This window comes from Ammodytes marinus, assembly GCF_949987685.1.
Source record: "Ammodytes marinus genome assembly, chromosome: 19".
Taxonomy (NCBI): Eukaryota; Metazoa; Chordata; class Actinopteri; order Uranoscopiformes; family Ammodytidae; genus Ammodytes; species Ammodytes marinus.
In genome coordinates this window covers 25,851,977-25,867,704 of record NC_137223.1, presented here as the reverse complement: position 1 = coordinate 25,867,704, position 15,728 = coordinate 25,851,977, and the positions used below count along the sequence as shown (strand labels likewise).

The following is a 15,728-nucleotide window of genomic DNA, read 5'->3' as shown; positions in this document are numbered from 1 at the left end:
AAAGGCAGAAAGAGTGTTTTTTTTAACCCTATATTTCTCTTTCTCGTGACAAAAAATGTCTCAGTTGTTACTGTGATGTCTTTTACTGTGACATCACAGTAACATTTACAAAGTACGTTTTTTTTTAACCCTATATTTCTCTTTCTGTGATGTCACGAGAAAGAGAAATATAGGGTTAAAAAAAAACACTCTTTCTGCCTTTTCTCAGGCTAGGATGAACCGATTTTAATTTTTTTTGCACATTTATACTACATAGGATCTCAGAATTCAATACACCTTCATATTCAAACCGGTGAAGTAGGTCTTTAAGCACAAAATGATAAACATATATAGAGCTGAAATATGAACACTAGAATGTACATTATGTGTTGGGGATTTTTGAAGTGGACAATCGAATTGTGACCTTAAAGCTTCAGTGCGTAACTTCTATCCCCCCCATGAGGAATTCTGAGTAATTACAACAACACTGTCGGTGCATCGCCATCTACATGAGGTAAAGCCTTCACTGATGGCTCATGGATTTTATACCTTCTGCTGTACGTCCAGGTTTTTTTTTTTAGCAGTAGAATCAACAACTGAAACAAATTCTTGGGCTCTTCTTGGGGATTTTTCTGAGCTCCTGCACCAGTGTCGGGGGGGAGGGAGGGGGGACACCAGTTTGCAATCGCTGCCATACTGAGAAATACAGAGAGAGTTTTGTTGAGCTGATAATAGGCTTAATCAACTTTGTCTCAACTAATTTGGCTTATAGTTAGCTAATGGTTATTTAGAAAAAGTTACTCACTATAGCTTTAAAAGCACATTTTCATAGACTTCAACAGGCTTTCATGTCACCTTGCTCTATCACCTGTTCATTTCATTTTAATTATTGAATCGTGATATTTTTATTTAAATGTTTATCCTATTTTATTTCTGTTTTCTCTGCTGATTATATGTTATCCTTGTAAAGTGTTCATAGTGTATTCTTGTTGTCACTTTAAATGAGGGAAACCTCAGCGTCTTTTGAGTGAAAATTAATGTTATTAGATAGATAGATAGATACACTCAACAAAAATATAAACGCAACACTTTTGTTTTTGCTCCCATTTTTCATGAGATGGACTTAAAGATCTAAAATTCATTCCAGATACACAATATTACCATTTCTCTCAAACATTGTTCACAAATCTGTCTAAATGTGTGATAGTGAGCACTTCTGCTTTGCTGAGATAATCCATCCCACCTCACAGGTGTGCCACATCAAGATGCTGATCTGACATCATGATTAGTGCACAGGTGTGCCTTAGACTGTCCACAATAAAAGTCCACTCTGGAAATTAATGTTATTAGATAGATAGATAGATAGATTGATTGATTGATTGATTGATTGATTGATTATTTCTTATTATTCTTGCAGAAGTGAGTGAGCGTGGGGTGGAGACTCTGTGGTTCAGCCCTGATGGCAGCACAGAGTCAGTGATGGTGGATTCAGTGTGTCAGCTGCTTCAGTCTCTGCTGGAGGCCTGTAGGGACCCCCCTCCCCTGGGACCCCCGGACCTAATACTGCAGGTAGGGGTCTGACATAGTATTTTTTCCTTTCCTTTCCTTTCCTTTCCTTTCCTTTCCTTTCCTTTCCTTTCCTTTCCTTTCCTTTCCTTTCCTTTCCTTTCCTTTCCTTTCCTTTCCTTTCCTTTCCTTTCCCTTCCCTTCCCTTCCCTTCCCTTCCCTTCCCTTCCCTTCCCTTCCCTTCCCTTCCCTTCCCTTCCCTTCCCTTCCCTTCCCTTCCCTTCCCTTCCCTTCCCTTCCCTTCCCTTCCCTTCCCTTCCCTTCCCTTCCCTTCCCCTTCCCTTCCCTTCCCCTTCCCCTTCCCCTTCCCCTTCCCTTCCTCTTTCCTTTCCCTTCCTTTTTCCTTTATGTATGTGTTTAAATGACTTTTTAAAAGTAATATCTGGTCATTATCTGGTCAACGTCGACTGTATAAAGAATACAAATGAAAACTATTGCTGATCGTCCCAGATAAGATATGAAGTGTGCAGAATTTGAACAACAATGAAGATATTAATATATAAATTAAGATGTAAATACGCATACATTTTTTAATCCCGATAAAGGGTTTTTTACTGGGATTTTTCTTTCCGCCTAGCTAAGGGTCTAAAGATAGATAGATAGATAGATAGATAGATAGATAGATAGATAAGGGCAGCGGGTGTCATGTTGTATAGAATGTGAAGCCCACTGAGGCAAATCTATTTGTGATATTGGGCTATACAAATAAAACTGACCCCCCTCTCCCCTGTAAAAAAAAAAAAGCATCAGTACATTCCATCACCATTGTTCACGTTGCAGGTTTATCGGTCAGTGTGATATATGTCCATAAACTATCCGGAAGATATTTATATATAATTTAAGATATTAACCCCCCCCCTCCATCCCTCCCTCCCTCCCTCCCCCCTCTGTAGGCGTGGAGGAGGGCGAAGTGCAGTGTCCTTATTTTGAGTTTAAAATGGCAGAGGGTATCATACTGTATGGAATGTAAAGCCCACTGAGGCAAATGTCTACAGTAATTGTGATATTGGGCTATACAAATATAACTGACCCCCACCCCCCCTCCCCCTGTAAAAAAAAAAAAAAAAAAAAAAATCCATAAACTATCCGCAAGAAATGTATATATAATTTAAGATATTAACCCCCCACCCCCCCTGTACGTCTACAGTTCCCACCATCTCTACCATTGTGTCCTTGAGCAAGACACTTAACGATATATTAACCCCCCCCCCCCCCCCCAGGCGTGCCAGGTGGCTCTGCGGGCCATGGATCTGTTCTGCTCTCAGAGACTCCCGTCCTCAGAGTTCAGGAGCCGAGTGGAGGAACCTCTGAAGCAGCTGACTGGGCTGCTGCTGCACGGGAGCCAGAGCAACAGGGTGAGGCTAACGCACGCTAAGCACACAGGCACGCTAAGCACGCACACACACACTAGCATACACACACTCAGACACACACACACACTCAGACACACTCACTCACTCACTCACACACACACACACACACACACAGGTTGAGTCATTGAATCAATGTATATGAATACATAAATCATTGGGGAGCAGTGTTAAAGGTCATACATTATACATCACTTCTAATTTTTTTTCCACATTAGTATGGGTCTTTATTTATTTTATAGAGAGAAAAGATTTTGACTAAAAGTTTACTATAATGTAATGACTTAAAGATTACATTTATTTGATAATAAAAACTATGGTGATATTCTGGATTTCGTTAATGAGAAGAGACCAACATGTTAGTGGTCGGCTATCAAACATTCAAAATACTGAATATTTTCCCTCAAAGTTTAAGTTTATTTATTTAAAAGGGACATTGCATATGTATATGTAAATATACAGGATTGTAGCAAGTGCTAATTTGCATCCTTTGTCCCTTGATTGGTCGACACCAATCACATAAAACAAACATACACGTGTACTCCATAAATAAAAACAGACAATCTAAAAAAAAAAAAAAAAACATGCAACCGACAGAACAAGCGAGTAAAACAATTATTCAAATAATGTTAAAAAATTAAAAATTAAATAAAATAAAAATCTATGATAGATTGTGTGAACAGTTTTGAGATTCCAGTTGTTGTTTACTAAAACCATAAAGGATAAAAATGACTGAAATGTGACTAAAACCTACAAGCATTTTCATCAGCTAAACATTTCTATCTAAAGATTTTGGCAATATTAACACTGGGGATTTTTACATGCACACAATAGTATAACAATACTAGTAATTTGGCTGTGTTTGCCCCACACAGTTTAAACAGCTAAACTAAAGGGAAGATTTTTGGCTTTTTGGATCACATAAAAAAAAAAACGATGTTGCAAAAATCAGTAACAAGCTTCCTCTGATCTTTTTCTCAAAAAACAAATTAGATTAGAAATTAAACTTGTAGTTTTATGAGATCAAATAGATAGAAAAAATCTCCATATTATGCTACTGTTGCATAATTTATCATAGTTATTAACATAACTGGTCGACAGCCATATTTGCATATGTTTAGTACTAATGTGTGACCTTGCTGTAAATAATTAAGTGCCCTTGGACCTTAGCTCTTGTTCAACATCAGCTCAGATAAGTAAATCTGTCATAATCATTTTTGCTCAGTTGTTGATGAAGCACAAAGTAGTTTAAAGATTAAAACCAATCACAACTAGAAATAACAAAAAATTTGGCTATTAAAGCTGGGGTGGAGGATTTGGGGAGAAAATGGCAGTTGGGATAGAGATTCGAATTCAAATACCTCAACCGCTCCACTTGTTCTCTTTGGTCCCTCCCCTATGGTCCCTCCCTGACACGCTCTACACACCAACAAAGTCGTGCCAAAGTGAATGGACAGTCCCAACAGCCAATAAGAACAGAGAATCGGAGCCTCGCTCTGATTGGTCAAAGTGTACAGCTCATGTTAACTTTGACCAATCGGAAATTATATACCCCAGCTTTAAAACGTTTTCATCTGCCGAATTCATGAAAATAAAATATAATAAAATGATAATAAAATGAAACACAACATGATTAGCATATAGGAGAAAACTTGAAGAATAGTTTTAATAGGTGCAAGGACACAAATTAAACCAAAAAAAAAATTAATAGACCACTCCAAATGTTCAGTGTCTCTCGTTTTACTATTTATAGGCAAATGTTTGAGTAGAATGAACATTTTGGTTTTATACTATAAACTACTGACAACATTTCTACCAAGTTCACAATAAAAACATTCTGATTTAGAACACTTCCATTAGGTAATCTAGAGATGAAGATTTCAGAAAAATCCAGACTGGTCTCTTAATCTTTTTTCCATAGCTGTAGGTGGAGCTGTAGGTACATTTCTCTTTCTGTGACATCACAGAAAGAGAAATGTAGGGTTAGACAGTGAGACCATAAAACACTCTTTCTGCCTTTTCTCAGGCTAGGATGATCCGATTTCAATTTTTTTTGCACATTTATACTTCATAGGATCTCCGAGTTCAATACACCTTCATATTCCAACCGGTGAAGTAGGCCTTTAAGCACATCAGATTGTGGCCTAACTCACATGGGATACGTTTTATCAGGGGACCTCAGTCTTCAAATTTTGCTCCATAAATTAAAGACACAGTGGATTTCTCTGGAATTTAATTTAATCACATTCTCTTTGTGTCTGCGGAGATTCCCTCGGGTGAGATTAGTCCTTTGCAAATTGGCCTTAAGAAGCTTATGTGACAGTCGCAGTGCAAAATACACAACACCCAGTTTCCCCCTGTGTATCATTAATGATTGATAACATTTTATTTTATCAAGGAGAGAAAGGATTAATGGTCTTTGTGTAAAAATGTGTGTTGACTCTAGCTTAATATATTAAAAGAATACTTCACCCATACAGAACCAGCGTTCTATCATTATAAAGTCACTATTATAATATAATGAATCAGGTTTTTCTTCCCTCAGTCTTCCCTTAGTCTTCCCTTGGCCCAGCTGTCCTGTTAATCCCAACCCTTACTGTGATGTCACAAGAAGGAAACTGTAGGGTTAGACAGTGAGACCATAAAACACTCTTTCTGCCTTTTCTCAGGCTAGGATGATCCGATTAATTTTTTTTTTGCACATTTATACTAAATAGGATCTCCGAGTTCAATACACCTTCATATTCCAACTGGTGAAGTCGGTCTTTAAGTAGCTGCAGTTGTTTGCAAATGTTTAATTTAAAAAATAAAAATTGTCCAGTTTAAACTAATCAGAGTTTGATTAGAGAACAATGTGTTTGAGAGACTACTCCAAATGTTCAGTGTCTCTCGTTTTACTATTTACAGGCATATGTTTGAGTAGAATGAACATTTTGGTTTTATAATATCAACTACTGACAACATTTCTACCAAATTCACAATAAAAATATTGTCATTTAGAGCATTTTGATTAAGTAACGTAGAGATGAAGATTGACGAAAAATCCAGACTGGCCTCTTAATTGTCTCCGGGGCTGTATGTATTATTTGAGAGGGGATACGCGAAAAGACACATTTCTATGTGCCTCTTTTAAATTGACTAATAAAGAAACACTTGGATGGGTGCATTTCTCATGACAAGGCTTCGGCAGCTTGGCGATGTGGATGTAAGTGATCCTTAGTCTTCCCATCTGGCCCTTAGTAAACAATCTCACAGAGAACGGCTCACACAGCTAAGATGGCTGCAGGCAATTCTCTCCCCTCTTGGCAAAATTCCCCTTCTTCTATTCTCTCTGAAATATATTGAAATATTTCTGGTCCATGATATGAAATCTTCTATTCCAGACTCGAACATCGAATTACAACAAATACATTGGTATTAGGGATGTGAACGATGTGTCGATTCTCGGCTCGATTTTCGACACGTGCTCAAGACGACTCTAAAAATAGAAATCGGTAAATCGGGTGTTTTACTTTATTAGATGTTGTGGGGACATGGGAGACGTCCGTGATGCGAGTTCACGTGTGGTCACGAGCGCGCTGCAGGCGCTTAATTTCTGCAATGTGCGCGCAATAAATGTCCTGTGTGGGTCAACAGTGCAGTGCAACATATGCAGCATAAAGTTATAGCATTCATCTACGACCGTGATGTTAAATCACCTTCACACAAAGCCTCCGCCCGGACAAAGCAGCGAGTAGCGCTGTGACGGTGCCGATCACCAGGAGACCTCGCAAGTATGAGTGAATGAGCCGCCGTGCAGAAAAACTCTGTGGTTTGTTGAATAAAATGATAACCGGGGCTATCCTGCCCGCTAACGTTGTCTACTGGAACGGCTTCCGCGATCTGTTTGTATGTCTCAAGTCTAAATACACAGAGGCATGTCGGCAAGCTGACAGTGTCACTGAAGGGACTGTACAGTGAGCTGCTCCCCTCCGTTAGTTTCTGTTTTCAGCCGAGTAAGTTACATTCACCTCCGACGCATGGACAGCGTTTTTAAAATTAAAGCCTCTAATTTTATTATCAAAAAGGCTTTGATGCAGATGAAGTCTGAACACACACAGCGAGCGGCACCAGTGTTGTTTAAAGGAAAGCGCAGTTTATCAGCGCCACAACTACGCTCTGCTGCCGCAAAAAAATGCACATTGCCTTTTTTTTTTAATGGCACAGTAAATCGATCGATTTGTCGATTCATGCCTCCGACATGTCGACACGCAAATACTGAGTCGTTTAACATCCCTAATTGGTATGTGTATTGCTTAGGTAAAGCTTAATCAGAATGTAATGATGAGTCAGAAAGGTTAGTGTTAACTGTAATTATTATTATGGGGCGGCCGTGCTTAAGTGTAGGGCGGTTCGGTCGTCCACTGGGTTACAGGGTCGGTGGTTGGATCCCCCGTCTCCCCGCCACATGTCCAAGTGTCCCTGGGCAAAGAGACACTGAACCCTAAATGTCTCCTGATAGTTAGCTTGCACCCTTCGTGGTAGCTGCTGCTGCTGCTATCGGTGTATGAATGTGAATGTGTGTGTGTGAATGGGTGAATGTGTACAAAACAATGTAAAGCGCTTTGGGTCTGTGAAAAACCAGGGAAAAGAGCTTTATAAGTCGAGTACTTTTACCATTTTATAATTTTAAAGGGCACATCTAATAGTCATAGATTAAAATGTGATGAATAAAACAGCAGATTGTTGAAGCTATAATTCGTTCTGAATTCAATTTACTTAATGTTGCATTAGGAAGGTTCTCACAGAGCCAGAAATGTTTCAAGTGGTGGCTTTAGGGGGTTCTGAGAATTGCTGTCATTTCTAGGTATGTACAGCTCTGGAAAAAATTAAGAGACCACTCCAAATGTTCAGTGTCTCTCGTTTTACTCTTTAGAGGCATATGTTTGAGTAGAATGAACATTTTGGTTTTATAATATAAACTACTGACAACATTTCTACCGGATTCCCCTCAGAAATATTGTCATTAGGAGCATTTTCAATAAAGTTATGTAGAGATGAAGATTTATGAAAAAGCTATAGACTGGTCTCTTAATATGTTTCAGGATTGTACAATTTTAATAAACTATTATTTAGTTACAAAAAACAACACACGCGCACACACACACACACACACACACACACACACACACACACACACACACACACACACACACACACACACACACACACACACACACACACATTTTGAAGTAAAAAATTGGCTTTACCTCATAAGTTCAGGATATGGCCACTGATGCATACAAACACAGGCGATAAACAGAGATCATATGAATTATTATTATTTATTTTTTTTGTTGTTGTAATTTTTATGCTTTATTGATAGTGTAGAGACAGAGTTGAAATGGGGCAGAGAGGGGAGTGACATGCAGAGAACGACCGCGGGCTGGAATCGAACCCGGGTCCACTGCTGGCCGAGGCCCATGGGGGGGGGGGGGGGGGGGGGGGGGCGCCCTACCAACTGAGCTAAGGGCGCCCCTATTTATTATTTATTTTTTCTTTAACCTTTATTTATACTCGAAAGATCAGTTGAGGTTTGTCCCTCATTTACAAAGTTATCAAGTCAATCAAATGCAAAGCAAAAACAACAATACATACACAAGATACAATGCAAATACATCAAATACACAACAACTGATAACGAGACACAATCTTAACATTTAGACAGAGATTTAGAATGGCTGGAATTAAAATAATAATTGGTAAAAGTACAATATAGCCTAATTAAAACAGTTACAGGTAGAGTTTGGCAGATTTAAGATAGTTTGTTTGAATTGGTTAAAGGATATGAAGTTATTTAGTTTAATTTGTTGCTGTGAGCTGTTCCAGGAGTCAGGGGCACTGAAGCTAAAAGCTGTCTTTCCCATTTCCGAATACAGCAGCATCCAAAAATGTGGCACCAGAAAAACATAGCAACATGGAATTATAACCAGTTTAATCAGGGGCTGGGGGCAGGATTAACTAAGAAACTGGGACCACCATTAAAAAAACAAAACAGTGCTCCAAGTCGTAAACACTGTCTTTAACAGCCGTAGAAAATAGCACAAATCAATGGACTAGTTGTGTTAGGAAGCCCATTAATGTAGGCCCACAAAGCGAAGCCAGTAGCGTTTAGAAATGCGATGTTGCTGTGCTTGAGGTTATGAATATACATCTCTGGAAATAATGAAGAGACCACTCCAAATATTCAGTGTCTCTCGTTTGAGTATCTTACAGGAAAATGCTTGAGTAAAATTAACATTTTGGTTTCATTTTATAAACTACTGACAACATTTCTACCAAATTCCCCCCAAAATATTGTCATTAAAGAGCATTTCTAATAAGTACATACATGCCCGTTTCGTTGACACCCATCAATGTAGACCCACAAAGCAAAGCCAGTAGCGTTTAGGAAGGCAGTGTTGGGGGGTCGATCGTGGTGTAGTGGTTAGACCCCCCCCCCCCCCTCCTCCCCATAGAGGCTCAGTCCTCTTCACAGCAGACCCGGGTTAGAATCCAGCCCGGGTCGTTCTCTGCATGTCATTCCCCTCTCTGACACACTCTCCAAATCTGTTGAAATAAAAATGAAAAATGCCCAAAAAATAATCTTAGAAAAATGCAGTGTTGTTTTGTTGTGAAATTAGCAGTAGAGTTAGCTGTTTGGGAGAGAGCAGAGACATATACAGATGTAAACAGTGGCTTTCTTGCCCGCCGAAAAGCGAACCGGTTCTTAGAAGGTTCACTAGTTGACTCTAAAACGAAATTTGCGCTGTTAGAAAAGCAACTATGGGTTGCGTTCTGAATCGCATACTCTTTCTTTTTTCTATTCTACATACTACATCCGACGATAAAAATAATCTACTTATGATGCAGTAGGCATACTATTGGGACATACTTTTACTCTCTTATTTCATCATAACATTGCGCCTTGATCTTGCCTCTTGCTTTTATATCCATCGCATCCCCGTTTGTTTTCATATGGAGGCTTCGTCGATGTGACGTCACTTCACGTGCGCACTGGATTGTGGGTCAGAATCGCCCAAATAGGATGCAGTTTTCAACACTAACAATCTTGGCCGCATGAAGTAGGACATCCGGGTACTTCTAACCATCCTAATTCTGACCACAAGAATCGGGACATCCTAAATCTTTTTTCTACATACTATATAGTAGAAAGTATGAGATTCGGGACGCAACCATGGTTATCCCGCCATTACCTCACCCCTCTGGAATCAGAAAACGGTTTCATACTGTGTTGTTGATGACTCATGAATATATACATAGACATCTGTCGCCAACATGTAGCACAAGAATGGTTTATTGAAGGAAACCGATTCTAGAAACATTGAATTGAAGTCTGACAAGCTGTATCCAGTATGGGATTGCTGAATAAGACATGAGAAACACGCACGCACAACTCACTCACTCACTCACTCACTCACTCACTCACTCACTCACTCACTCACTCACTCACTCACTCACTCACTCACTCACTCACTCACTCACTCACTCACTCACTCACTCACTCACTCACTCACTCACTCACTCACTCACGCATGCACGCATGCACGCCTCACTCACTCACTCACTCACTCACTCTCTCTCTCTCTCTCTCTCTCTCTCTCTCTCTCTCTCTCTCTCTCTCTCTCTCTCTCTCTCTCTCTCTCTCTCTCTCTCTCTCTCTCTCTCTCTCTCTCTCACACACACACACAGACATTATTTAGTGTTCCAAGGCAGTAAGAAAATTGACAAGCAGAAGCAGAATGGCATTTGACGTCATCTTGAGTGGTTAAAATTCCTTTCCCATCTGTGCGTTCCGTCCCGATTCCCGCATTACAATGTAAACATGACATTCAAGCAGCTTCCTGACAGCGTGAGTAGCAGCGAAACCTATAGATTCATCGAAATGCCATTCACTGACTGACAGCATGCACCTGTTATCATCTCTGCAGGCTTTCTCTGACTGCCAAGCGATTCTGCACTACATGTATGCAGGCTGCCTTTTTCACGAAAGCATTGTATGGACGGAGCTTTGTATTTGGAGTGAGATTGCAGTGAAAATTGGCTTTTTCCTCATAATTTCAGGATGTTGCCACTGATGATGAATACCAAAATGGAATTATAACCAGTTTAATCAGGGTCTGGGGGCAGAATTAACTAAGAAAACTGGGACCACCATTTGAAAAAAAAAAAAAAACAAGAAAAACACTGCTCCAAGTCGTAAACACTGTCCTTAACAGCCGCAGAAAATAGCACAAATCAATGGACTAGTTGTGTTTGGATGCCAATTAATGTAGGCCCACAAAGCAAAGCCAGTAGCGTTTAGGAAGGCACTGTTGAGGGTCGATCGTGGTGTAGTGGTTAGAGCAAGCAATTTGGAGCAAGATTACACTGTTTAAAGGTGGAGTCAGTGATTCTGGAGAACGCTTGTTGTCAAAATCACTTTTTGTCAAGATCGGTGAATATCTCTGTCTATCTGGAGAAATAAATCTAGTGTAAATACACGTCCTAGACTCTGTAAACTGTCGGGTTGCAAAATGGTTATAAAATGGATGTAGCGCCCGGGCTGACCTCAGTTATTCCACTCCAATCGTCCTGGCCTTTGCGCGTCGCCATCATGTCAGATTTTTACTCCGCCTCATTTCCTCTTACCGAAAAAGGGCATTGATGTGATGTCTGGGGGGGAGGGAGATACGCCCATCTAGCTGACGTATACCTCCGAGGCGAAGTGAGGGCCAGCGGGCGGCTAGCTGTCACTCAAGAGGTCCCCCCTAATTATTCATACATTTTAACCTCCAATAGAATAAAAACTAGCCTGCTTGAAAACAAATCCCCCCCCATCCCCCTCAGTGTTGTCATGGAGATATGAACTAAACATACAGATAAGAATGTTTTTTTTGTACCAGGCCTTAAATAGGTTTAATAATGCTGTGAAAACGGCCTATTTAACAAGGGAGTCATAGAGAAATTGCTCTGTATTCAGGCTGAGGAATTCCTTTTTAAAATCATTCAGCTGTGGGTGAAATTGGTCGAAATCGCTCCAACACCTTGAGGTTTCATTGCATTTTCGGTCCATTGATGCCACTGTGCTTTTTGGAGAAAAAAAAAATATGCCTTTTCTATAAAAGATGCCCTGCTTGTCTCGTGGGGGAACTACTGTCCAAAATGACAGGTCTCGGAAAAAAGCCTTCGCACATGATTCTTGGCAGCTGGAAATATATGTTTTAGAGCTGAGAAAAATCTTTGGAACATAACTGCTGCTGCTGTTGTATCTATTATGTTAAATGTTATATCTAGCTGTATTTAACATTCATTGGAAAAAAAATATACAGCTCTGGAAAAAATTAGAGGACCACTCGAAATGTTCAGTGTCTCTTGTTTTACTATTTATAGGCATATGTTTTTTTTTTTTTTCAAGATATTTTTTCTGGCATTTTTATGCTTTATTGATAGTGTAGAGACAGAGTTGAAATGGGGCAGAGAGGGGAGTGACATGCAGAGAACCCCCCTTTTATAGGCATATGTTTGAGTAGAATGAACATTTTGGTTTTATACTATAAACTACTGACAAAATTTCTACCAAATTCACAATAGAAATATTGTCATTAAGACAATATGTTCAATAAGTAATGGAGAGATGAAGATGTAGGAATCCAGACAGGTCTCTTAATTTTTTTTCTTCGTAGTTGTATGTTTTAGAGCTGAGAAACATTTCTGAACCTAACTGCTGCTGCTGCTGATATAGCCATCTAACTGTATTTGACATTCATTGGAAAAAAATACACATGTTTAATTAACGGCATCAAATCTCTGGAACAAACTCCCAGAGAACTTGAGGTCTGCTGCAACCCTCAGTTCTTTTAAATCGAGTCTGAAGACTTTTCTGTTTCCATTTTAACCTGTACTTTTTATTTTATTTAAATATTTTACTTCTTTTCATTCGCTTTTAAATGTCTTCTAATGTGTTTTATATATTTTAATCTTGCCCCTGTAAAGCACTTTGAGTGGCCTTGTGTTTGAATTGTGCTATAGAAATAAACTTGCCTTGCCTAACTAACTAAACAGTAAAATGGGCTGGATAACTTTACACTGCTTAAAGCGGATACGAGTAACATTTAAATATCTTTTAAACAGCCTCATGTTTCCTCTGATAATCATAAATTACCTTTAACAGCAAACGAGACCATCAGTGCAAAGAAAGACGTTTTTATATAGTTTTTATTACTGCGTTTGGTCTGGTCGCACACCCAGTCCGATTTTCGGTTCGCTCGTGCAGGCTCTATGGTCACATATCCGTATTGGTTGCAGATTTCAGTGTGGCGCTGCAACGCGATTTGAGAAGCCTATCCCTCCAGGTGAGGGAAGGGGAGCGGGAGCCTTGTTTGAGACAGTTATTTGTCGTCATAAATGACTGATAACGGGGCTGAACCATCAAAGAAAAAAAAGAGAATGCAATGAAGAAAAGCGAAAAGGGAGAGTGAGTGATAGGCGGGCGGGAGGACGTTGCCAAGCAACGTGTATACAATTTCACGAGAGCGAAACTAGACTGCTAAATGAATGAGCGGTTGGTACTAACACAAAGTTTGCTTTGCTTCACCATCATCAGATAACCATTATCTGAAATAGTCATTATTTACATCAACAACACAAACACATTACCTCATCGTGATCCATAGTCTACTAACTGCCGTCTCTCATTCATTCGCTTTCTGTGAGGACACAGCTCCGTGAGAGAGAGAGTAGTTAGGTGACGCTGCTGAATCAACTCATTGCAAGCAGGTGTGTGTACTGACTGGCATTAGTTGATGCAGTGTCAAAACCACTCTCACGGAGCCGAAAAGAGTCCTCACACTTTCAACACACGAACATGCACTATATTGCGCCCTTCTCAGTCCACGCTCACGCGCCTGGCACGAGCATTTGCGACAGCGGGCGTCGTAAAAATACTACCGCTTTTGTCCAAAGGGGACGCCAACGTGCCATCTTACTCGTAGTGCCTTTAATTAGGGCTGAATTGTTAATCGATTTCAAATTTCCAATTCATGATTTAAAACAATGGAATTAGCTTAACAGACGGGGCTTTTTGGAAGGCGGGGCTTAACGAGGCAGTCTCTAAAACAGAGCGTATCAGACAGAGGCTGAAAAAAAGAGATTCAGCAATGGCACTGTGAGAAATATAACGTTTTTATTGTGGACACTACACTATAAAAAACAGTTTATAGTAGATACACACAAGTACTATTTTGAACCTGTAAAGGAGCATAATATACGACCTTTAAACTGTTGTCTCAATGGTTTTTCCAAAATTGATGGCGTGCCCTTTCTGTACCAGTCATCCAATATCTGAAGTGGCCCGAGGCGTATTGTATTTATGCATTTCACTCACTCACTCACTCACTCACTGGTGGTTGGTTGTTTTTTGTTTACAAGTGTCTTATTGGGCTGGTCCCTTCATATCTATGTGTTTACATGTCCACAAACAAATGTAGCTATGGTTTGCGTTCTAGGGATGTGTTACAGATGTTGGTACCCAGAGCTAGAACTGAGTTAGGGAACAAGGCCTTTAAATATGCTGCGCCTTCTGCCTGGAACACTGTGCAAAAGCAGCTGAAGCTGCCGGAGCTGCTCACCTTGGGAGAATTCAAAGGAATCCTGAAGGACAGAGAAGATAGTTCTCTTGGTCAATGCAATTGTTTGTAAAGCTATTTTCTGATAACGGCCGGGTTTATTCATTCATCTGTCACCAGTTTATTTATTTAATTTTTAACTGGACTCATTTCAATCTTCATATAGTCTTGTCCCTGATGTTGTATTGTACTTTACCTGACGTTGAATGTGGTGTATGAGAATTGTGGTTGATTGTTCTTATTGTATCATGGTGCTGCCTTCTTGGCCTGGTCATTCTTGAAAAAGAGATTTTAATCTCAATGAATTTTACCTGGTTAAATAAAGGATATTGATTGATTGATCACTCACTCACTCACTCACTCACTCACTCACTCACTCACTCACTCACTCACTCACTCACTCACTCACTCACTCACTCACTCACTCACTCACTCACTCACTCACTCACTCACTCACCCACACACACAAACAAACACACAAACACACAAAACGAGATGAGGAATTCATATGAAGTGTTCCAACGTGTGCGTGTGTGTGTGTGTGTGTGTGTAATTTTTCAATTGTCTCTTTAGACGCTGTTCACCATGTTAAAATGCAGCCAGGGAAATATGCCATTACTGGGAGCAAAGTCCCTATTCCTATGATGGTTTCTTCAATTCCCACACACTTTGCAAGTCTCTGCAAGTTGATTTCTGCCTTTTTTTTTAAAGGGTTAATACAGAAACCATTGTTTGCCTAGACGGTGGGAAATCAATCTAAATGCTAAGTGTACCATAGGGGGGAGGGGGGGAGGGAGAGAGGTGGTCAATATTGTAGAGAGTACATTGAGTTTTTAGTCAGTTGGACAAAACAGGAAAATCTTTACGGTGTATATAGTTTTTTTTTTAGTTGTATTGAATTGCAAAATGCTGCAGCTCTTGTTAAAAATGTTTCCTTACTTGTTCCGACTTTCACTTGGCCAAAAAAAGTTTTTGTTTTTGGACTTTAAATAAAAGTATCCGCAGCACGTCTGTAAGTTTAAAAAATAATTTCACGGGCGCTCCGGTGGCGTAGTGGATAGAGCGTGTACCATATTGGTCTCAGGCCTTCGTTGCAGTGGTCGCGGGTTCAAATCCGACCCGTGGACTTTTACTGCAGGTCATCCCCCCCCCCCCTCTCTCTCTCTCT

The 15,728-nt window shown here is 40.0% G+C and overlaps 1 protein-coding gene across 1 annotated transcript in view; it reads left to right on the top strand.

The window, feature by feature from the left end:
- Positions 1-15,728, top strand: part of mei4 (meiosis-specific, MEI4 homolog) — a gene marked incomplete at both ends in the record, with an annotated part of 64,144 nt that overhangs the window by 8,101 nt on the left and 40,315 nt on the right. The window contains 2 exons of the mRNA XM_080047532.1: positions 1,397-1,548; positions 2,766-2,900. Of these exons, the coding sequence (XP_079903658.1) occupies positions 1,397-1,548; positions 2,766-2,900 (287 nt within the window). The remainder of the gene's footprint in view (positions 1-1,396; positions 1,549-2,765; positions 2,901-15,728) is intronic.